Here is a 25,252-nt window from a genome sequence, read left to right on the forward strand (position 1 = left end):
CAAAGAATCTCCAAAGGTCTCAGATAGGGAATTACAGAAATTTGTTAGGTCTTGGGGTCACAACGTCTCCCAAACCACAATTAAACAGCACCTATTTAACCACATTTTGTTTGCGGGGGGGTTGCCAGAATAAAGCCTCTGCTATCATGGCCTAACAAGCGCCTGCAGTTTACCAGATGTTACTGGAACTTTCATTGGGACCAGCTTCTATGGTTAGATGAGACCAAAATAGAGGTTTTTAGCAACAAACATAAGAGGTGAGTTTGGCATGGACACAAATCCCTGCAGAAAGGTAACCCATCCCCACTGTGAAGTATCGTGGTGAATCTGTGATGTTGTGGGGCTGTTTTTCTTCCAAAGGCCCTGGACAGTTTATTCAGATATATAGTATCACAGACTCCATCAAGTACCAGCAGATATTAAATCAAACCTGACTGCCTCAGCCAGGAAGCTTAAACTGGGCCATAGTTTGGATCTTCCAGCAGGGCAATGATCCAAAACACTCAAAATCAACACAAAAATGGTGTACTGACCACAGAATCAAGGTTTTGCCATGGCCACCCCAGCCCCTGACCTAAACCCCTATTGAAAACCTGTGGGATGAGCTGAAGAGGAGAGTCCACTGTATGGACCTCAAAAATCTGAAGCTTCTGGAGAGGTTCTGAATAGAGGAATTGTGTCAGATCCTTTGCTATGTTCTCTAGTCTCATTAAGCATTACAGGAGAAGACAGAGTATATAAACGGAACTGTATTTATCACTTTAATTTAAGGCCCCATATTTCAGTATGTCTTTTTTTTTTAATAAAACATAAAACTTATGTCATCTTGCAATTCCTGGCAGAAGCTGTTCATGAGTATTCAGGTATTGCTTCAATAAATATTCAACAGTTATGAATGTGTTACGAAGTCTCTATGTAGATAGTCTTCAACTAAAGTGTTACTGAATGTTTCATCATTAAGGTCTTCTAGTGCAGATTTTTGCTGTCCTAGCATGTGAAGTCTCAGGTTTCTCGCTAGTTAGTTTTGGCAGTAGAGACTATTTGGCTGCCCACTTGAACATGAATATGTACTTATTTGTAGGTCCTGTGCTTTTTTACCCTGATTAGGCCTGCACTGAAAGGGTAGGGGCTTGGTGGGTGGTAGCTATATCCTGTAATTGAATGCGTCTTCAGAGCTGCTCCTTCATTTATGCTGTGGTCATTTTCCTGGGCAGGAGGCCACTGTAATGAAGTCTGTGGCTGAATTTTTCATCCATTAAGCACTGGCCACTGCAAGGCTCCGGCGCTGAGTTTCTGAAAGAGCTCCAGGAGCCCTGTCTTTGCAAAGAAAGAGTGAGATTTGAACTTTGTGCAGCACTTATATACAGTGAAGTTGAATTGGTACACTCATTACAGTGGAGCTGGAGAGACTGTGTGATCATAGACTCAGTGAGTGGTTTTATTTCAGCAGCTTCATTATCTCCTTAGACTTCATAAGCACCGCTAGCTACAGTACACACAAGCCCAGACCTCCGCCATACACACACACACACACACACACACACACACACACACACACACTCACTACAGGCTCATATACTGACTCATATACCCAATTACATTCACTCTCCATCTCTCTCATGCTCTCCTTTGTGTGTGGCTTTGCCTTTTTTTTGTTTAACATGTTCCTGATACCATAGCCTGGCTGCAAAAAGCTAGCTGTCATGTCTCCACACTGGATCATCTTACAGCCTGCATTGTGCCAGGGTCACAGGATATCTCAATGAACAGACACTGTGTGAAGGTCTACTACAGAGCTGTCTGCACTAGAATAGTGTAATTCAAGCAATCTGTACTGTGAAAATAAGAATGGAGGAAGTGGTGCAGCAGTTCCTCTCACACATATTGAAATAGTAAAAACATGGTGTGGATTCAGAGAAAGGATCTAGCATGGACGATTTACTTTCCTATACTGGATCAACCTCATTGAAATCATACTTAATTTTACCAGTCTACAGATATTAAATTAAAAACCTGCCCTTAAAAGATCACAGCATTTAAAAAAAAAAAAGAGTTTTTGCTGCTGCTTCATCTGTAACTGTACTCTTTAACAGGCTGATGCACTCATGTAGCTTTAGTGTACATTAGAATAGAGGAACTTGCATAAATAGCAGTTATGGAAACAATTAAGGTTATAATATAAGGAACGTTCATTTCATCAGCTGTTGATGACCATAGATTAAAGTTGGGGATGACCACAGATTAAAAAGCAGTAGGGGTGCAGCAGAGTCCGTTATGAGACTGGGCTGATGTTTTAAGGTGGTGAATACGGCACTGCCCTCCTAGATGGTAAAATTACTCCATGCTACTGAATACTGCCATTTTAAAATTAAGCAGTAGGATTATCTGCAGCTTTATTTTCTCATATTGTATGTTCATGTCAACAGCCTTAACCTAATATATGGCATACTGTATATTAAGTACACTTTATGTCCAGAAGTATCCTGACACCCTTTGTAATTAATGACTATTTAATTGCTGACTTGTAACTCGGAATTTCCCACCTCTGACTAGAACAAAATCAAAGAAAATGCCCCCACAACTGGGAATTCCTACTTGGAAAATCAGAATGGTGTTCCGAACTCTGACCTCAGTGTAGTGTTGCGTCAAGTTATCATGGCTCTTTAAACTGTCAATATTAATAAAGAACCACTTCTCTACATTTAAATGAGATTTGCTTTTGATCAATAAACAAACAGACACAGCAGTTGGTAAGACTATAACAATGACCATAAAGTTCACTGTTTTGAGAAGGTAAATACATCTTGAATTTTAAAGTTTCTTGTATCACTGCTGTTAGCTAGTTTGTTAACAATACTTGCTTCCCTGGAGGCCTCCCTGTTTTTTCTGCATTCTGTAGAGGTCAAAAATTATTCAGAAGTCCAACTTTAAGTCAAACACAGCATTAGATGCACTCATTGCTGACACAGGCATGCAGCTACACACACAGCTTGTAAAATCTCATTGCCAGTAGAATGGGGCGCTCTGGAGCAGCCGAACATGAGGCTAAGGTCACCATGACCAATAACAAGTGTTGGCTAAAGGGGTAGAGAGTCCCCCCCCCAGCACTTGCCTGTGGAGCATTGGGACTGTGGAGTGAAGGAGCACCATCCAGTACCTTTGGGATAAGTTGGAGTGACATTTGTGGTCTAGAACTGATTATCCAACATGTTGATGAACTCACTAATACTCTTGTGGCTGCATGCAATCAAGTGTAAAGCCTTCTGAGAAAAATAGCCACTGTTGGAGGAGGACAAACTCTTCATTAATATCCTTGATTTCAGAAGAAATGTTGGATGAGCAGGTGTCCAAACTTTTAGATGTACAGTATAGGAGCTTTTGATTAGACTTTGATTACAGTGCTATTTGACATATGGCAGTAGATACTTGATTAGGGCAAATCGCTTGCACAGTCTTTTGAGAGCTCACATTCTTACGTAAGCCTTTGAAACTGATTCCTGGTCCGTCAGATAAGGAGCCTGTAAGTGGAGGGTTTGAAAGCTCTTGGATTAGGCCTGCTGCGCACTCCGATCACATTGGCTTGAATGGAAGTCAGACTTATCTGGCTTTCACCATTCAGCTGTTGGGCACTGGCCTTTTCTTTCTACTCTTACAGTCTGAAGAAAGCTGTCCAGTGTAAGAACTCCCCTCCTGCTTCTTATTGCTTCATTTGAGAGTCTGCGTCCATTTTTTTCCTAGGCAGCAGAACCTCATAGTTTTATTCAGGTCCAGAAGAGAGCAACAGCTTTCTGTCTGAAAGTCTGTTTTAATGGGTCCTTGAATGACTACGGATGTTCCTTGTTCATCACTGATATCACGAGAAGGAGCGATGAAATATTCTGCTGTAGTGCCCTATTGCTGGTACATGTCTGGGACACACACCTTTATATGACTTCATCTCACCTAGCTAAGAAGGTGTAATATCTTCTGCAGCATTCACACCATTTCTGTAGGCCAGCCGAGTGAACAGACTCACGCTTATACAATTGCTATGATTTGTAATATCCTTAGAAATGTAATTGTACTAGATGTAGTTTTGCTAGTTTTTTTTTTTTCTATTGTTCACATTAATTCTAAATTGACAGGACAGTTATAACTTGCTAAAAAAGCTGTCCACTCTCATTTTTTATTTCTGAATTTAAAAATATTTATTCTATCATTTCAGGAGGTTTATTTTTACCACCCTACCAATTTTGGGATTGTGACTCAAAAAAGTAATCTATTACAAATGACTTATGACTCCCTCAAACTGTAATGGGATTACTTATTACATCCTGAAGTGGCATCGCTACATATTACTTCTGTGTTACTCTCTAAAATTCTTACAAACCTGGACCAACTGGAATGTTCAAGGGAAATATACATTTGTCCTTTTGGCCATGTTCACATTACCAGGCTGAAGTGGCATATTTATGATTTTTTGCTTTAATGTGACACAGATGTTGTTTTCAGAGCTGTGTGGACACACAAATCTGATCGGTCCGAATCAGATCTGAGCCGCTATGTGGTCCTACATTGGATACATATCCAATCCATGGCCATGTGATGGTCATATAGGAGTTACTGTGTATTCTTAACACCATACACATGCCATCATTCAGTTTTACTGTAGCGGCAACACCTAACCTGAAGTTGGTGCAAGAAAACATTGCAAAAGCAATACATATGACCCTTTTTACTTTTGTCTTGCTTTAATAATGAACAGCTGAGAGCTGCTCAGAGCAGATGATCTTCGTGACAAAGGCTAGTTCTGCTGATTTTTGTTGTTCATGATGCTTGTGGTTCATTCATGTGATGTTATTGATCAGAATATTCACATGCAGGTCTTTTCAGAACACAGGCTCGCTTACATTGATGACAGATTTGAGCCACTTACCTACACCAGACCAGCCAGATTAACAAAACACAATACATGGGTGAAGACGATAACTGGGTCAGACAAACAAGCGAGGGTCATAACCAAAGAGTAAACAGAGGTCATACAGGTCATACACAGGAACTCCTATCAAACAAGAGAACAGCTCGGTATGTGCTGCCGGAACAGATGCAATACTTTAGGTGCAAACAGACAGGCTTATATACACAAAAAACACAGGTGATGATAATACTCAGGTAACTGAGATCTGCTGGTTGGCTTGTGAGTGTTTGGTGGAATCACATGACAAACTGAGGGATTCTGGGAAGTGGAGTCCGCAATGGAATGAGAACCGGGAAGCGTGACAGATGCTGTTAAAAAATATAGAAGAAGCCAGTAGAAATGGTTCAAAAACAGCTGGTTCAAAAAGGCATACAGAGCTGTTCCTGAATGATACTATTCAGGCCTCTTCAGGGGAGGTTGGGATTCTTCAGCACAGGGGTCTTTATCCATCAGTTTCATATCAGCAGGATTAGATGCTACAACAGGGTGCTGCCCAAGTTTGGTGCTGCCTGTGCTCACACTGCACTACTTGTATTCACAATCACATAGTGAACTATAACTGGTAGCATAAGCACACACAAATAATCTATATAGAGGAAATCTATGTTTGAAATGCATTAAAATTAATATTGCCCCCGTCTGGCCAATCATGCACCTGCAGATAAGGGGACACACAACAGGGAAAACACAAAATGCCAGCACAAGGCACACAAAAGGTATATTACGACCAGGGGTCGTAACACCTGTTAGAGGCATGTAAGTAACTATAATGTGGCTACTGCAATGTAGACTGTATTGTATTACACTGCTTCACTACTGGAAAAATTAATCTTGTTAATGTTGCACGATACTTTGTACCATGTAACCCCAACACTGCACTACACACTGACAGTTTAGATATGTTGTATTCAGACTCTTTATTCTCCATCACTCCTTCCCATTGCTTTCTGCACTGAGTTGTTAGCTCTGTCAGACTGGGCCGTTGTGAGATCTAATGCATCATGGCTTCATGCTCTTCAAGCTGATTCTGCTCAACCCTGCAGGCAACACACTGCCAATGCTCAGACACAGCCACTGCAAAAACACCTGGAGATTACCCAAAAGACCTGCAGTCCTTCAGCCTGTGTGACAGAGTTTTATCTGCCAAACACACACCTGCTCAGAGCTTCATTTATACTAATATTGATCTGCTAAGTGATCTAATGTGTGTAGTTCCTGTCTGTGACAAATATTTAAACCTGGCTGATGTGGAGATTAGTGTCTCTCTCTCTCTCTCGCTCTCTCTCTCTCTGTTGCCGTCTAAGGTGTCTGTAAAGGCTGAAAGCAGTTGAGTGGTGCAATTCTCTGTCACTTAAGTAAGGTTTTACTCTGAACGCTGAATCTCTCAGACGTGTACTCAGCCCATCACTGGAGGATGATTAATAGCGCTGCACTTAAATGTTTCCGGCACAATTCTCTCTGTCTTTCTCTCGCTCTCTTTCTCTATATCTCTTTATCTCTTTATCTCAATCTCTACCATTCTCTTGCCTGTCTTTCTCTTTCCTTCTTATCCTTCCTCTCTCTCCCTCTCTCTCTCTCTCTCTCTCTCTGTCTCTCTATCTCTATCTCTCTTTCTCTGTCTCTTTCTCTGTCTCTCTCTTTCTTTCTCTCTCTCTAACCCCACCTCTCTCCCACTGTCTTTTCCTCTCTCACTCTCTTTTCTCCCCCCACTGTTCTCCCCCACAAAATGTTAATTTAACACTCATCAGGTTTGTTGCTTGCCGTGTCTTCCATCTGAACATGCAGCTGTTTGTTGTTGGTGTCACACTGATGAATAATGTGCTAACGTGCTAAACGTGTGAGAGCCACACTGCACCATTTGCAGATTCCTTTTACCTGCCTGAATCTTATGAATGGCAGCTGGTTTTACATGGTATTTTACTCTGTGATGGATTGATTCTACACTACATACAACTCATCTGTCATCTCTAGTCACATGTAATACAAGATGATCTGAATTTAGCAGTCAGATCAAAGGTCAAATTAAATATGCACCAGCCAGATAATTAAATAGGATAAAATAAATATTAAAATGAATATAAATATTAATAGGAAGAATTAAACCAGACAAATGGCCTTACAGGTCATACAGTCCCTGGCTCCTTTATTAGAAATCCCTGCCTTGTAGCTCAACATTGCTGGTGTGCAGTTAGAAGCTCAGGACCATTTATTAATGCATAGTTTATCTCTAGTCCTTAGCTGCTCCTGGCTGTATATTTTTGGGTGATGTTTTGAGTGGTGGATACACTCATAATATCACCACACACACTGCCATGTCAGTGTCACTGCTGTGCTGAGGATGATCCACCATCCAAGTAATATCTGGTCAGCAGCGGTCCTGTGGTCAGAAACTGACCAATGATGAGTAGGACAGAGGGAGGCTAATAAATTGTGCGTGACAGCAGTTAGACTATGGTCTGTAAATGTACACCTACATAGTGGACCTATAAGGTAGGTGGACCTCACAGGGTGAAGAGTGAATAGACATGCAAGGCATCTAAAGAGACAGTGAGTGTATATTTTCATAGTACATGGACTAGTTAGCTCTCCCATAGCTGATTACATGACTGTAGAGGATTTAATTGACGTGTAAATTCCATATTATTGAGGATTATTGCTGAGTAGGAACAGTGTGACCCAAATGTGGAAAGCTTTGAATTCGCTTATTTGTGTTCTGCTGCCACCTAGTGGACTGTCTGGATATTGGGTTTGGCCAGTGTGTCCACTAGCATAATTTAAAAGCTGTACCTTTGCCAGTATGAACCTGTATAATCTGCCTGTAGCCATTCTTTGCCCTTGCATTTTTGTGTACCTATATAACATGTTTATGCATGTGTATACGTGATGCAATTATTGTTTATTTACTGAGTTTAACATACTAGGGAAAAAACATAAAATGTGGCATGTGCACAAGTTATGGCAAATTTAATATTTTAATGTTTAAAGTTTTTTTGCTACCAGGAGTGTTCAAACTTTTGCATACAACTGTGTATATATATATATATATATATATATATATATATATATATATATATATATATACACATATGTAGACACACATATACACTTTCAGGGTTTTGAGGTTTTGAATAGACGGCAAGGTATTTTTTGTAATCAATTATTCACATTTTAGAGGTGGCATTTACAGTCCTGTTGACAGATATGGGATTTGAAGTGTCCAAACTGTGTTATAATGGATAAATGATGGTGTTTTATGCACAGCTGTCACACACACATGCACGCATGCATGCTCACACACACCAAGCCGTAAGTTGCACCTGTGCCACTCCAAAGGTGCTCATGACAGAAGAAGGATTATATAGGCAGAGCAATTCTGCTCAAATGTGTTTCTATCTCTCTGTCTTTAATGATTAATTGACAGATTAATGGCCTTAATGATTGAACGAGCCGGGTCGTCGTTCAGCTTACTTTTGTACTCATCAAAAGCAACATGAAAAAAAGCTTTTCACCCGCAGTAGTGCAGCATTGTTCTCGTCTGAATCATCTTCTCGGGCCTGTTTGGCCCACTCCACTCTTATTGTTGTCCTGTAGCCACATGACGTCTGTTTAAAGTGAATCTGGTGTCTGTTTTGCCTCAGAATCAACTCACTCCTTTCTTCTTTAAATACTGACTCATGTTAGTCGATGACTTTGGCTACCAGAAAAGCAAATCTTTTTTCAGAGTCACTTAAGAAGAAATTTTCTTCCTTTGAGAAAAGAAATCTGACCACTAATCTCTGACCCTATCACAGTTAACCCTTAGACGTCTGCTATTTAAATTACATAATTACAAAATTAATGACAATTTCTATTCTCACTGAATCGGTAACACTTCAGTATAAGGGGGTGTTATAATGCCTTTTAAGGGTTTTTAATCCAGTAGTTAATAATTATCTGGCTGCGTATTACTACAAAATTAAGCCTTAACTAAGGCTTATTGCACTGCTTATTATATAATACTATAACATTCTTTTTATATCATATTGTACACGCATTCTACATCATAAACCCATTGTTATGCCCTTATTAAGCCTTATATATGCATTTTACAGAATGTGTGTGTGTGTATATATATATATATATATATATATATATATATATATATATATATATACATACACACACACACACGCACATATATATAATGCTATATACCGTGTATATATATATATATATATATATATATATGTATACATATATATATATATATATATACATATATATATATATATATATATATATATACACCAATGTCCTGTTACCAGTGAAACACATTTACGTGTGTGGGGGTGTGGATTTCAGTTTCTCTTCCTGTCTTGAATTTCAGAGCTGAATGGAGTGTTTTCTGTTTGATTCATTTAACACATTTTGTGTGCTGTCATTGTTACTTGTTGTCTAGTAGCTTTCTCATGTCATGCTGTCTGAAAGACATATTTGGCATATGTTCAGTACCTTTCATTTGAAAATGTAGAAGATGATGTAGAAGACACTTTTAAGGGTATGGCTGGTATTGTTATTTCTTTTGAGACTTTTTATAGCGCCATTTAATACTGTGCTCTTCTCTGGTTATGTTAAAAATAAACCCTTCAATCTCTGTAAATGTGCTCTTTCAGTGTAGAGCATACAAGCATATCTTTGCAACGGTTACATAGAAACCTTTTTTTATTATTTTAGCTTGTTGTGAAAAGGCCTTAAAAGTTGGTTATACAGTCAAAAAATAATCACATCCTGCTGCCCTTTGAAAAAATAAGATAGCATCTCTGGAATTCAGTCTAATTCCGTTTAAACAGCCAGTAAAATAGTGAGAACTGGAAGTAAAGGCATGCTGAGTGTATGTGTTGTTTGATGCAACTATGATTCTTTAGGAAATGATTCAGTGACTCATGAAATCTCAAATTTCACCACCATTTCGTTCAGTACAATTGCTTTGGAACAATACAGTTATTCAAAAAAGTACATTGAATACACAACTGTAACTAAAGGAAGTATTTATACAGTAAAGAAACAGACAATAAAAAAAATGTTTTTTGCTGGACTGCACACGCACTTGCACATGCACCACACAAAACAAACAGTAGGGGATCATTTACACCCAATCAAAAGAAGCGACTTCATCACCCACATACTCATACCCCAAATGTAGGGTTCACACACAAATAATGAAAGAAAGCAGAAACACATTCCTTAAGACATGTCATTGTACTGAGTGCTGAGTGTTTGTCTAAGCTCAGGCTGTGTCTGACTTCAGAGACTTTTCACTCTTTCAGGTGAGAATAAAGTCATTAAGCACTAGTACATAATTACTAAGTGCAAGAAAACTAGAGAAGTATTTTGATGTGTCAATCATTATTATTAGAATTATAACTTTGTATTGCATTCACCAAGTTAACGTTAGCTAGCTTGGGAGCTTCAGTTTTTACTCATATTTTTACACTCTCAAGAGAAAATGGTGAATTTGCTGCCCTACACATAATTCTGTGTAAATTTAGCAAACTATAGACATTCGAGTGAGTGTGCGTTTGAGTAGAAATCATATTAGAGTCTGTTATTATGCTAATAACTGTTCTAGAGTCTGCTAATTTAAGACCTAGAGAGCTGACTAAGTTAGTCTTCATGGAATTATTCACAACATAACAGGAAATACAGCGTGTCAGAATTATGAAACAAATCCATTGAGAACACTGATTTTCAGGATGATTTCTTCAAATTGTATTATTATTAATGTTCTTAGTAGTAGTGGCTGGTAAAAATCACTGGCACTGCAAGCAAGTGGAGTAAGCCTATTCTTGTTTTACATTTGAAAATAGCCCAAGAATTTTATGTTATCAAATTTATATTTTATGTTTACTCATTTATTCATCATAATATTTATTGAATATGTCCATTTTACACTCCCTGTTAACGCTTTAACGGCACACAGCCCTCCCAACTCCACCTCCATCAGTCAGTCACCAACTCTCAGTCCAGTGCTCCACTCCAGGTTTTCCCTGTAGCCCGGCATAGGGGCCCACGGTGCAGCTGGACTTCTGGAGGAAGTGCCTGCGCCGTGGAGCTCAGTTCTGTGGGAGGGGCCAAAGAGAGGGAGAGAGTGTGTGTGTGTAGAGTCATGCAGTGCCGGTACTGATAGTGTGTGCCACACACTACAGTTGTGTGTGTCCCAGGACGATGTACCGCAGGTCCCCCTGCCACAAAGGCAGGGTCCACTTTGACTTCAGTGAGGAGGTGGTCAAAAAGCTTCATGCGTCCACACTCAGGTCAGAACTCTCGCATTCACACTGTCTGTCTCTCATTCTCTCTCTCTCTCTCTCTCTCTCTCTCTCTGACTGGCTCATTTGCATGTCTATCTCCCACTTTCACACCAGCTTCTCTTCCTTTTGGTGTTTAGCTGCTTTACATTTTGGTTTGTCTTTCTTTCTTTCTCAGTACTTGTTTGAACCGTATGCAATTGGGGCAGATGCCATTAACAGCTGCCCAGTATTTACCTCTCCTGTGTTTACCTGTCCTGTTCACCTGTCTGTCTCTCTCCTCTCTCCCCCCTTCCCCTCTCTCTCTCACACTCATTCTATTTTTGCCATGGCCATGCCCACAATAATGTTGCTAGTTTAACACTTGCTCGGTCTGCAGAGTGAAAGCATGTAAGAGGCGAACAATAGTAGCAGAAGTTCTGTGCTAATGTAAAGTTAAACTACAGTATAAACCTCTGAGTCAGTGACTCACTAGGGATGTGCAGTTGTATTGTTCACACATTAGTGTATTGTCAACGTCACACTGCATAATTGAGATAGTTTCACTTCTTATACCTACTTTCAGTGACATCTCAGCAGTGACAACAGTTTATTGAAAACCAGACTGGCCAGCTTGTATAGTGCTTCTGCTTTGTGCTACGCATATAACACAGTGAGAGTTTGGTGATTTGAAAACAGAGTATTAAAAACGGATTGGGTTTTGTCCTAATTGGCAGGCAAGTTGTTTTTAAGCTTTTGAGTGCTGAGTCTGTGCAGAAGCAGAATACTGTAACCTAGGGTCATACTGAACGTCCTGTAGTAGTCTTTGCAGATGTGATGTCGTTAACAAGCTGTGCAGTAACTTAGATTTGGGTTTCAGGGTCAATATGAAGTTCTGCTGCAGATAATAAGGCTCAGTGTAATGCATCACACTGATATATAATCTTCTGTATTTAAATGTATTTATAATGCAAATCATTTTAGTGACACATCATCAACCTTGTATCTCCAAATATATATATATATATATATATATATATATATATATATATATATATATATATATATATATATATATATATAGTGTTGCAAAGTTCATTTTACAGTTTTAATTTTCCTATGCATTTTAAAATCATTGTATTGCAAAAGTAGTTTTACATTTCTGGTTGAGTTGTAATGCATTGATTGCTATATATTAATATACAATTAAGTAATTTATTGTACATTTCTGGGTTGAGTTGTTGCTATTGCTCGCGCTGCTCTGTCCATATTTTCTTGTGAAAGCTAATACAAATATACATGTGATGCAAAGCAGTTCGTTACTGTATTAGCCTTTGGGTGTTTAGAGACGTAAGCAAATAGGACCTGTGACGTTATAATAGCAGATGTTCTTCATGCTCATATTCTTCCCTTTGAGTGCATGCATGCATGCGTGGCCATGTATTTGCACTCTGTATCTGTAATGTGTGTGTGTGTACACTTTATCTGTTGTACACACTCATGTATGAGTGGACCTCTGTATTTATGCACACGATGCTCTGCCGTTTGGTGGGTGTGTAAAGGTCTCCCTTGACACAGCATACCAACAGAGATAATCTCTGTGCCTGGCAGATTTGTACTAAAAGGCAGCAGATCAAATGTTTGGCTTGGGATTGGAGGGGATTCTCCATGGTTGTTTTGCGCTTCATATGTGTTGAGCAGCTCTATGTGAATGGTTACCTATTGAGTCAATACTGCTGAGAGATTTCTGGTGGTGTTGCCTCTGAATACTTTATCATCTTTTATGGGCTTTCAGGATCTGTGGAGTGGAGCAGTGTTGGACTGTTTGTGGTGGCAGTGTGTAGTGTTACAATTATAATAATTATAATACTATGTATTATTATTAACACTATATATACAGTGTAAGAATATCTATTAGTACTTTATATACAGAATGTAACTATGAACATTCTGCATACACTCTAAATACATCTCATAGCAACCTGCGTACATTATGTATGTTAACATTCTCTCTCTATACACTGTGAGTATATCTATAAGCATTCTGCACACACTATGTATAGCTATTAACATTGCATACACTGAAAGTACATACGTTAGCGCTCTGCATACACTATGTTAACTATTAACATTGTATACACTGTAAGTATATCTATAAGCACTCTGCATACACTATGTATAACTTAACACTGTATATACTGTCAGTATGTCTATTAGCACTCTGCATACACTGTGTATAAATATTAACACTGTATAAACTGTCAGAATGTCAATCAGCACTCTGCATACACTGTGTATAACTATTAACTCTGTATACACTGTAAGTATAATATCCTTTAGTACTCTCCGTACACCATGTATAACTATTAACATTCTGTGCACACTCTACATATATCTATGAATACTTTCCATGCACCCTGTGTGTAACTCTTGACACTCTGGGCTCATGTAGTAAGGCTTTTGCATCAGTTAGCAAATAGGATCACACAAAAAGTGGGTGGTGATATAACATGACAGGTTTTATTTATGAATTTAAATTTTAATAATGCTGACCATGCTTCAGAGGTGGTGATCACTTTATATTATAATATCTAATATTTCACCTTTTCTTAAAAAAGGATATCTAAAGCTGAATTCCAGAGCTATAATGATAGAAACACCTCATGTTTCAATATGTAAAGCATATGAACACGGCTTCGGAGCTCCCGCTTTGCAGTCTGAAGTTTTCACAACAGAGAACGGTTGTTCATCCAAGGCAGTGAATTCTGTTGTTTTTTTTATTATTTTTGTTGAACTTTGTTGTTTGTGATTTTTTTCTTAATTTCAAAAACTAGCTACAGATGGCGTTGGCATGCTAGCAGGCATGCTTCTGCTTTTGTTGTTTTGTTGTATTCTGTGTATCAAGTGGGATGTGTTTTCAACTGGAATCAAACTTGTGGTGGAGAGGTTCTTGGTGCTGTACCTCCTCTTAATACTCAACATGAGCAATCACTTGTCTAATGTCCCTCAGAGAAACTGTGAAATAGTTGCACACAGCCAACATTTTCAGTGTTGATCTGCTGCCGCTCAAACTGTTTCAATGCTCTTTAAGGTGGAACTTAAAATTAGATTAAGAAGCTGGTGAGCAAGAAGCTATCAGCTTTGTGAAAGGCAAAGGGAACAAACAGTGTTTTTATGACTATCATTTTCATTACCATTAAAATGGTTTGTAGAGTTTTACGTTTTGACACATCCACACATATACACACAGGCTGGCTATTTAAAAAAAATACATTCCCCAAAATATGCTACTCAGACTGGTGTTCTTTTGGACATTTGGGACTAAATTATGTAATGGAAAAAAATGTACTAGTGGACTATGCTGTAATTTGACCATTGATTTGCCCTATAATTTTATACCATTTAAAGCAGGGTTCAGCACTGCTTATTCTCATACACCACATTTGCAAGCTACTTTCCGTCTCTCTCTGTCTGTCTCTCTCCCTCTGTCTCTCCATCTCTTTGGGAGCGCTTGACGCCAGCTCCTGGAGGTGTAGCAATGCTTTGCCCTGGCCAAAAGTCCCCTTCTTCCCCAAAGTCATGTGACCAAAGTCAAACCTGCACACATGTCATGAGATCGTTTTGACCAGTTCTCAAAATGTCAGCTTGTCCTTTACTTGTTCTTTGTTTTTTTTGAACTGGATGTTTAATAAATAGAGCTCAGTTTTGTTTAATATTTATTATTTTCAGTTCTATCTTTAGCTCTGCCATGGCCTGCTTCAGTTCCCTTGTGGCAGCCTTAGCTAGTAAACCATTAAACAAGGCAGTTGACCCAGGTGACGAGTGGAATATTAAAAACCCAAAATATATAACATGCAAATAATTTAGGATTATGACTCTGCTGAGACTCTGTTTATTGATCATGTGTAATACTGGTACCACAACCTTTCAAATATATGTATGTGTCTGCATATATTCCATAAATATCACGCAGTTGTAAGAAAACCTTATAACCAAGAGCCAACAACCACATTGGGTTCCACTTCCATCAGCCAAGAACAGAAAGCTGAGGCTGCAGTGGGCACTGGCTCACCAAAACTGGACAGTTGAAGACTGGAAAAACATAGCCTGATCTGATGACTCTTGATTTCTGCTGAAGCACACAGATGGTAGGGTCAGAATTTGGCACCAACTGCATAAATCTACGAACTCAACCTGCCTTGTTTCAACAGTCCAGGCTGGTGGAGGTGGTGTAATGGTGTGGGGAATGTTTTCTTGGCATACTTTGGGCCCGTTAATACCAATCAATCACCGCTTGAATGCCACAGCCTACTTATGTATTGTTGCCGACCATGTCCATCCCTTCATGGCCATGATGTAGCATCTTTTAATGACGGGACTGCTTCCAGCATAATAATGCACCTTGTCACAAAGCAAAAGTCATCTTAAACTGGTTTCATGAACATGACAATGAGTTCAGTGTTTTTCAGTGGCCTCCCCAGTCACCAAATCTAAATCCAATAGGCCAACATTGCAATGTGGTAAAGCGGGACATGGAAGTGCACTTTAGAAATGATGCAATCATGTCAACATGGACCAGAATTTCTAAGAAATATTTTCAACATCTTATGAAATCCATACCACAAAAATTGAGGCTGTTTTGAGAGAAAAGAGAGGCCCTACCCAGTTTTATCTTAGTGTTGCTAATAAAGTGCTCGGTGAGCATATAAGATATGAGATACTTATTCTAGTATTCTAGCTTTATTCTCTCTGTTTGATGTTTTGTTCTTGTTTGTTTGTTTGTTTGTAGGGTGGTTTGTGGGTTGTGTCCCCAGTATGTACAGTACATCACATCTAATTGATTGCATATTACTGCTTTATGGACGAGATGGGCAACAAAACAGAATTCCAGGACTTTTCCAAAGAACCGGAATCGTCATTCTGGGCTGATTGTTTCCCCATTGCTGAATGGGCCCTGGACAGGAAACTGTGCGTTGCTGTAATTACTGATTTAGAACTCGAAGTGTGTTCCTGTAAGTCTCTTGTGCAAGTTATTGGAAGATGGCATTGTTTTGTTGTTGGTTGCAGACGGTGTCTCTTCCTCAAGTCATGGAAAGTTGTTTACTGAAGAGAAAAGCCTTCTTTGTTTTCTTATACACAGTGCGCTTAGACTACACATGTCTGGCAGTGTTTCTGGTTTGTGGCTTCCCACTGGGCAGAGTAGTGTAGATTGTGCACTGTGCTTCTTTCTCTTAAAGCACTGTACACTGTAGGTGATAATTACATGTGGTTTGAACATTTGAGGCTATTTTCATTCTTTGTAAGGTTCAGATCAGACATTCTCCATCGATCTGAAGAACAGTTTATCATGCAAAGAATCATTTAGACATGAAGTGGTTCTATATAGAACTCATAGTTCTAAACAGAACCATTGCCTTTACTAAAGAACCCTTAAAGAACCATCTTTTTAAGTGTGTACCCTTATCTTTGGCCTGTTTGAGTAGTTTTCTCATCTTGAAATGTTTCAATTAAAATAGCGCTGTGTGTTTATTTTATTGGTTTTTGCTTTGTGTTTTCTTTGTAGTATTTTACGTTCCTTATGTTTAATTTACTCAAAACTCACACCTTGCCTTGTGGGACAGTTATCAGCCAATACTCTAAGTTTTAAAGTGAACCGGATTGTTATGACTTGTATGCCCTAAAATTGTACACATGTCCAATACTATTAAAGCATGATATATAAATTGAAAAGTTTTGTTTATTATAAAAACATGACAAATAGATAAACACTGTTTTACTAGTATATAGCCACTGTCACACTGTGGTAATGCCATGTGGTTACCCTGGATTCAGTCCTATGGAAAATGAAACAAATTTTTTTCAACTGAAGGTCAAGTGGAAACTTTGTAAAACAGTTGGGCTCCTTTAAATGGAGTGATCATATACATAGATGTACATTCGAAGGTGCATTTTTCACCAAATATGTACATACGTCTTTTTAAATGTTTCTTGAAATGATAAATAGTAAAAATGCAGCTAGTACACATCACTGACAGCAAGAAATACATCCTTTTCATTTGTGCCATTATCTCATCTAACATCGTCTTCTGTGATCTGATTATGGTGACTACTTTAGAGATGTTTACGCCTGCCTATCTCACTCCAGCTTTTGAATGCTTTTGAATTCTGCATGATCTCCAGCTGAATGTTTGCTTTTGTCATAAAGCGTGACATGATTTGAGATGCATTTTCTTAACCAAATACTCCATTAGCATCAGCTGATTGCCAATAAAGGGCCACTGAATTCACTTATATATAAATTCACTTCTCTCATGAATAGAATGATAGGTGAGGAAAAAATTGCTGATAATTAAAAATACATTGCATTGTTTATAATACATAACTGTAATACTTTGGTTTTGCATCTGAGGTTCAGAGCAGTGGGTGATGGGTAGTGGCGTGATACCCGCATCAATTGTTCACTTCATGAAAGGTTAACGGAAGTGGAAAACTGCAGTCTACGTTAAAATGCAGAAGAGCGTTGCTGTGCCTTCCAGGCCAGAACCACAGTAATGAATAGCAAAGAGTAATGAATAGCAAAGATGGGAGATGTTAGATTAAAGCTTTAGAATTTGACCCTTCAGCTGATGTGTGATTGTCATGTGCTCCATGTGTCTGACCCATATTTGCGGTCGCACTGAACTTAATATAGAATACTCAATGCGTCCACTGAGGTGGGCAATATGGCAAGAAAAATACACAAATATGTGCAAACATTTTCAAGATTAAGAATCAGGACTGTATTCAAAATATCAATACAGCAGTATATCATGAATAAGCTCATGGTTATGCATGTATCAATAGTGCAATGGCTGTATTGATGTTTCTGAGTCTACTGTTACACAGAGACATTCAAGTCTGAGAATGTGGTATGTAGAATGTGTAATTATGGAAAAATAGAAGCTCCATTACAGAAAAAACACCTTAACAAAGCAGAGCAACTGCCTTAAGCTGACATTTGGGAACTATTTTTTTTATGTGTGCTGTTCTATTCTGTTGTATTGTGAATAGAGCTGGAATGATCAAATTCATTTTCAAGTATTCTATTGAATATTATCTTATTTACATTTACAGCATTTAGCAGGTGCTTTTATCCAAAGTGACTTACAAAAGTGCTTTGTTGTCCACTCAGAGAATGTATCCTAGCTAGTACAAACAGATAACAGTCCAAATTACCCTTGAGCTCAGACAGAAACAAAAGCCAGTGCTTATACCTGGAAAGAAAGCTACAGAATTAAGACAAAGCTTAAGTGCTGTTCAAGTGCAATAGTTATTTCTGAACAGGTTGCCAGCTGTATGTGAACAGTAGTGAGCAGTGCAAGAAAGCAGAGGAAACAGCATATTTTAAAGCATCGTCTTTTGTCAGTGAAGAGGGAAGTGATAAAGATTTAAAAGTTAGTCACAACTGCTTTATGCTGGATTACATGCTAAACTCACTTCGACTTTAACACAGCCTGCAGTCTAGTTTTCCCGCAGCTCTATACAGCTAGTTAGCCTGCACACTCTCCTTTATTCTCAGTAATAAATATAACTGAAAATGCGGTAACTAGCAATGTGAAGCTGTAGGAAACCTATTGGACTGCATCTGGAGTTAAGACTCTACTGTCACTTCAGATTATAAGAGTCTCACAAGTTGTGCCAAATCTAAAAAAGAGTCCAGTGTGCAGAGCTGGTAACTGCATGTTGCCGGTGACTAGCTAGCATTTGGCTTGATAAAAAAAAGAAAAACATGCCAGCTATTCAAATGGCTTTTTCATGTCTTGATACTTAAATTATTGCATTTATCAGATATTACTGAATATTTGATGTTTAACCAGGAACAATCCACATGATGATATTTCATTTGGAAAATGATCATGTGAAAAATAGAATTAATATTTGCAAAAATAAAATATTTAAGATTTGGACAGAAAATGTGGCCTGTGCGAAAGTTGTGGCACATTTTATATTTTATAATTTTTTTCTAATATGTTAAACCCAACAAATAAACAGAAAATGTGCACTAAATTTGCAGAAAAATGCCATGTGTAAGTTTACTCCCTGTAGAGGATGCGTTCACTTCTTTTCATCTCAGAAATTCAACAAAACGTAAGAATTTGACCAGGGGTGTTCAAACTTCTGCAGATGACTATATGATTATTGTTATATACCGGCTGTCTATCATTAGTCTAAATTATAATATGATCCATGCAGTTGTCCTGTGTTGTAGAAGTATCCATGATCATTTATCATGATTGCATTGTCATATTGTCTACGTCTTGCATCCATTCCACCAGGACTGACCACTGTGAGTGATCACTGGCATGGGAACTTGATGTAAAGATAAAGCTGAGGTCAGGGGTTTTATTTCCTGATTTTTCAAATTCAACAAAACGTAAGAATTTGACCAGGGGTGTTCAAACTTCTGCAGATGACTATATGATTATTGTTATATACCGGCTGTCTATCATTAGTCTAAATTATAATATGATCCATGCAGTTGTCCTGTGTTGTAGAAGTATCCATGATCATTTATCATGATTGCATTGTCATATTGTCTACGTCTTGCATCCATTCCACCAGGACTGACCACTGTGAGTGATCACTGGCATGGGAACTTGATGTAAAGATAAAGCTGAGGTCAGGGGTTTTATTTCCTGATTTTTTCAGGCCTGAGCTCTCTGGGGGGGTGTAGAATGACCCAGAGAACAGGACGTCCCGCGAGACTCCGGCCCACTGTAGTAGCTCACACTCCAGGCCTGTGGTTCTCCTCAAAGTCTGTGGATGTTCTGCTCAGAGCGCTGTGTCATCAGTCATAAACACGTCACAGTCTGAGTGGGCTGTACTACAGCTGCGAGTCTTTACCTCTTTGGGCCACATGGGTCTAGAAGTTTTTAAAGATTTATCACAGTGTTTTGTGGCCTTTTGACTTTTCTGAATGATAGTTACATGACAGGAAATCATTAGCAACATAATCTGATCACACCATAAATCTCATATTCTAATCCATGAAGCAGGAGATTTCACCAGAGCTTGTGTATCAGCTGCACTGTTGGATGGATAATCCTCTCTTTTCAGTTATGCCTGTGTCAGTGAGGCTGTATTACGTAGATGTTGCTCTATAGTTGTGCATGTGCGATCTGCGTCCTGCATTTGAACCGTGACACACAAATGAAGGTGGTTTATTAACAACAAACCAACCGGAAGCAAAAAGGGCACAGCTCAAATCGAAGTCAAAACACAGTCCAAAAGTCAAAACACAGATCCGTCAGAACAGTGAAAGTACCAAGGGAAGAGGCAAAAAGTCAAAAACAGAACAAACGAAGCAAAGGTCAAAACACAGAGTATAATCAAACAGGCAAATAACGCTCAGTAGGTTCCTAGGAAACAATACCTCGCAAAGGTTCAGACTAAAGCCCGGGCTTAAATACTGCTAACTCTAAATCTGTCGTATGATCATATGCACAGGTGAACATATTTAGTACTCAGGGGATTGAGAGCGCTGATAGGTTCGCCGGTGAAAGTCCAAAGTCACATGAGACCCCATTGAATTCTGGGCAATGGAGTTCTCTCCGGAGCTGGATTCCGAGTGCGGATGTTCAGTCATGTGATCTCCCAGAGGATTCTGGGAGATGAAGTCCGTGTCTTCCAGAGAGTTGACTGAATGCGTGACAGCCTGTCAAATGTTTGGGTAATTAAATAGGGGTTTTTCTTAATTTTGCGAGTTTTGATTTTCTATTTCTATTTACTATTTCTGTTTACAAACTTCAGTTACAAAAAAACTGTATGTGAAATGCAAATAAAAACAGAAAACAATGATTTGGAAATTGGCTTGATTTGGATTTGGAAGCTTTGACTTATATTGAACAAAAACAGTACAGTACAAAGTACAGTACAAAGACGATACTTAACAAGCTGTTTAATGTACTGACTTCATGTTTTTTTGTATAGATCAGCTGTGAAATTGATGCCTGCACCCATGGACGGGGCAAATTAAGTTGAAGAAACTTGTAAAAAGTTAAAAACACAGCTTAAACAGGTAATGCAGTCATGCTTGGATATTAAAGGAGCATCTAGGAAAGGCTTAGTCTTTTATGAGCAAGGATAGGTCGAGGCTCACTATTGTGCCAAAAAATATATCAACATATCCAACAGTTTAAGAATAACATTCCTCAATTAGCGATTGCAATGGTTTTATGCATTTCACCAGCTATGGTGCATAATATCATCAAAAACTTAAGGAAATCAGGAGAAATCTCTGTGTGTAAAGGGCAAGGCTGGAAACCACAACTGAATCCCTGAATCCCTGATTCTGGATATCACCACATGGGCTTGGGAATACTTTGACAAACCATTGTCAATAAACAACATGTCAGCAACATCCAGAATTACGGCCAAGTTCTCTGCGCTCATCAGAATTAACGCACAGTGGATATGTTGTGGTCTGACAACATAACCTTTCAGATTGTTTATGGGAATAATGGATGTTGTGTTCTCCAGGCCATTGAAAGGGACCATCCAGATGTGTAAAGTTCAGAAGTCAGGTTCTGTCGTAGTGTAGTATGTACTAGTGTCCATGGCGTCTGTGGCACATCTGTGAAGGCACCGTTAACACTGAAACACATGCACATTTTGGACATCTATGCTTATTTTGACAACACCAATGCACATTCTGCATGCGTTACAACAGGATGGCTGCATAATCAGAGAGTGCAGGTGCTGGACTGGCTGCCTGTAATCCAGACCTGTCTGCCATTTAAAACGTGTGGCTCTTAATGAAGTGCAAAATAGAACAATGAAGGTCCCATACAATTACACTACTGAAGACCTGTACCTGGAATTTTACTGTTAAAAGGAAATGTGATGTAACACAGTGGTCAATATGCTCCTGTGTCAAATTTTTTGGAATGTGTTGCAAGTGTCAAATTTGGAATGAGTGTATAGTAAAAAAATAATAAAAACAATGTTCATGAGGTTAAATATCAAATATCATGTTTTTGTGCTATTTTCTATATAATATAGATCAAACAGAATGTAGTAGTCACTGCTTTCTGTTTTTATCTGCACTTCACATACTGTTCCAACTGTTTTTGGAATTGAGGTTTGTACTATTTTTTGCATTTTAGAATAGTAGCGAAGACATCAACCCTATGAAGTGACACATACGGAATTATGGAGAGAATAAAAAAATGATATATAAATACAGACTATATTTTAGATTCTTCAAAATACTGCTAACAGCCCCTCTTTCTCTTGATGCAGCTTTGCACATACTTGGCATTCTGTCAAGCAGCTTCATGAGGAGCCCCCTCGGAGCTAAAAGAATGTCCACGTTTGCAAAGATCTTGTTACTGCTGAAAACTACTTGTTGGGGGCATTTCAGATCATATTTTTTAAGTGTAAAAGATTTGTTTTGGAAATGAAATCATACATAGGCATCAACGTTGCTACTTGTATTTGTCTTAGAAACAAATTTAAAGCATTTAAGCATAAGTCTTTAAATCATAATGTCTTAAAATGATGAAAAAAGTTTAATTAGGTATGTCTAAACTTTTAACTGTATGCAGGCCATGATATTTTTCTGAAATTCTCTGGAGTAGGTTGATATATGTGGTGGCATGGCTGTATGAAGCTGACTGAAAAACTTCTTGAGCAATCATTTGCTATTCACACCCATATACATGCCATTTACAGTCTATTTTGGTCATCTGATGTACTGTAGTCCAATTAAACACTCAGCTTCTGTTACCCCCTTAAAACCACAAGCATATTACATGCTAAGGCTTGTTATTCAGTAACTACAGGGACCTTATTGCAAACTACTGTTATAGAAGTGTGTACTAAAGCTTTGGGCCTGCCTGCAAGCCCTGGCCATGTGTGGGGATAAACAGCTCGTGCTCGGAGACGGGTGATATGGCACAGTGTTGCTGTTGGTTGCTACCGGGAAGGAGGGATGACAATGGAGGGATGTTGCTGAGCCATTGTAAGATGCCTAATAAGCTGCGTGATGTTAGCAGAGACAAAGCCCCCGCCAGGCTCCAGGCTCCTCTCTGACGTGATCTCCTGCCTGCTGGTCATAAGGTCATTCATAAGACTCCATTTCAGGAGATACCATTGACACAAGCCTGTGGAGGGTGTCCAGTTGAGAATAGTGGCAGAAGTCAGTTCGGAATGACTGCAGCTGTTGTGTGGAAAGTGTGTGCAGTTGTATGTTGCTTATCCAGCGAGAAAATATTAAACATTTTTGAACAATGATGTGCTGAACAGTGATTACAATAATGTCATTGTATAAGGGGATTTTACTGTTTAATTAAATTTAATGTCATGTTGCCCCTACTTTTTTGTTTGTAAGGCTAGGGGAAGATAAGCCCTCTCACAGACTCGTATTTTCCAAAAAACAGTTTTCTAATTTACTTTATACTTTAAACTGCAGGCTGATCATTCAGTTATTAATCTTATCCCATCTCATGGAAAACTGAATTGGTCTTGCTTTACTGAAGTGTTTGATGTAGTATATAAACACTGTTGAAGTTTCTAAACATACTGTTTACTCCACACTCTGTGTGGTCCGCATATGCAAACCATGCTGCAAAAACAGCCCATTTTGAATTCATTGTTTTTATGATGTGACACAAATCAGTGCTTTTACATGCACCTATTTAGCACTTTAGCTCCACACAGTTATAAGAAATGTTCCAGAAGAGCAGGACTGCTTTATGAATTACGGTACATAAAACATTGATTTCAAAATAAAACACAAGAAAAATGTAGGACATGGCACTTTTAAAACTGATTATCCAGTAAATATTATGAATTCCAAGTAACTATTATGAATTACTATCCATTAACTATCATTAATTATTTAGTAACTACAGTGAATTATCAGTAACTACAGTGAATAATCCAGTAAATATTCTGAATTATTTAGTCAGTACTGTAAATAATGCAGTAAATACTAGTAAGTGCTATGAGTTATTTAGTAACTACTAATTGGTTTTCAGCCTTCTCCCTTGCATACAGAGATTTCTCTGGTTTCTCTGAATCTTTTAATGATATTATGTCCTATAGATGATAAAATCACCAAGTTCTTTGCTATTTTATGTTATTCTTGAATTGTTGCACTATGTTCCCATGCCGTCTTTCGCAGACTGGTGAAGTCCTCCCCATCTTTACTTCTGAAAGACTCAGCCTCTCTTGGATGCTCTTTTTATACCCAATCATGTTACTGACCTGTCAGAATTAACCTAATTAGTTGTGAGATGTTCCTCCAAGTGGTTTTTTAGCATTACATGACTTTACCAGTCTTTTATTGCCCCTGTCCCAACTTTTTTAAAACGTGTTGCTGGCATCAAAGTCAAACTGGCATATATTTAAAAAAACAAAAATACAATTTCTCAGTTTCTTTGCACTATTTTCATTTAGATATAGGGTTTAATTGATTTGCATGTCATTGCATTCTGTTTTTATTTACATTTTGCCCATTTATTTACATTGTGTCCCAACTTTTTTGGAAACAGGGTTGTATGAGTAAATACCAAAAATTATTTAGTAACTACTATGTATTATTTAGGTACTCCTATGAATTATCAGTGACTACTATAAATTATCCATAAACTACCACGAATTGTTTAGTTACTACTATGAATCATGTGTAAATATTGTAAACTATTCAGTTGTGTAGTTATAAGAAGGAGGAACTGAAGGAACTGAGGAACTTGACTTTTGCAGTTTTAGAGTTTAAATATAAAGCAAACATTAAACCACGTCAGACAGTAGCTCTTTGACCTCTCCTAACACAGCTGTTTCTTCTGTTTCTTCCTCTGTGGTTTATGCTACTGCTGCTGCTTGCGACTTAAGGGAGTCCCATCTGAGCTCACGTGCTGTGAGATGGTCATAGGCCATGGCCTGAGGCCACCAACGCTGTGAACTGTCATCGACTTCTCATTCCCCACTGTTATCTCCCCCCTCAGCCACCTGCGAAATAAAACACACTGCATGACCCAGTGGTGGAAAC

At 38.5% G+C, this 25,252-nt stretch overlaps 1 protein-coding gene across 1 annotated transcript in view; it reads left to right on the forward strand.

Moving 5' to 3' along the window:
* Positions 1–11,103: 11,103 nt before the first annotated feature.
* pde4ba (phosphodiesterase 4B, cAMP-specific a) overlaps positions 11,104–25,252 on the forward strand; it is a 90,451-nt gene continuing 76,302 nt past the window's right edge. The window contains exon 1 of the mRNA XM_036570256.1: positions 11,104–11,250. Coding sequence (XP_036426149.1) covers positions 11,162–11,250 — 89 coding nt within the window. The 5' untranslated portion in view covers positions 11,104–11,161. The remainder of the gene's footprint in view (positions 11,251–25,252) is intronic.

This window comes from Colossoma macropomum, unplaced genomic scaffold (assembly GCF_904425465.1).
Source record: "Colossoma macropomum unplaced genomic scaffold, Colossoma_macropomum, whole genome shotgun sequence".
In the NCBI taxonomy this organism is placed as follows: domain Eukaryota; kingdom Metazoa; phylum Chordata; class Actinopteri; order Characiformes; family Serrasalmidae; genus Colossoma; species Colossoma macropomum.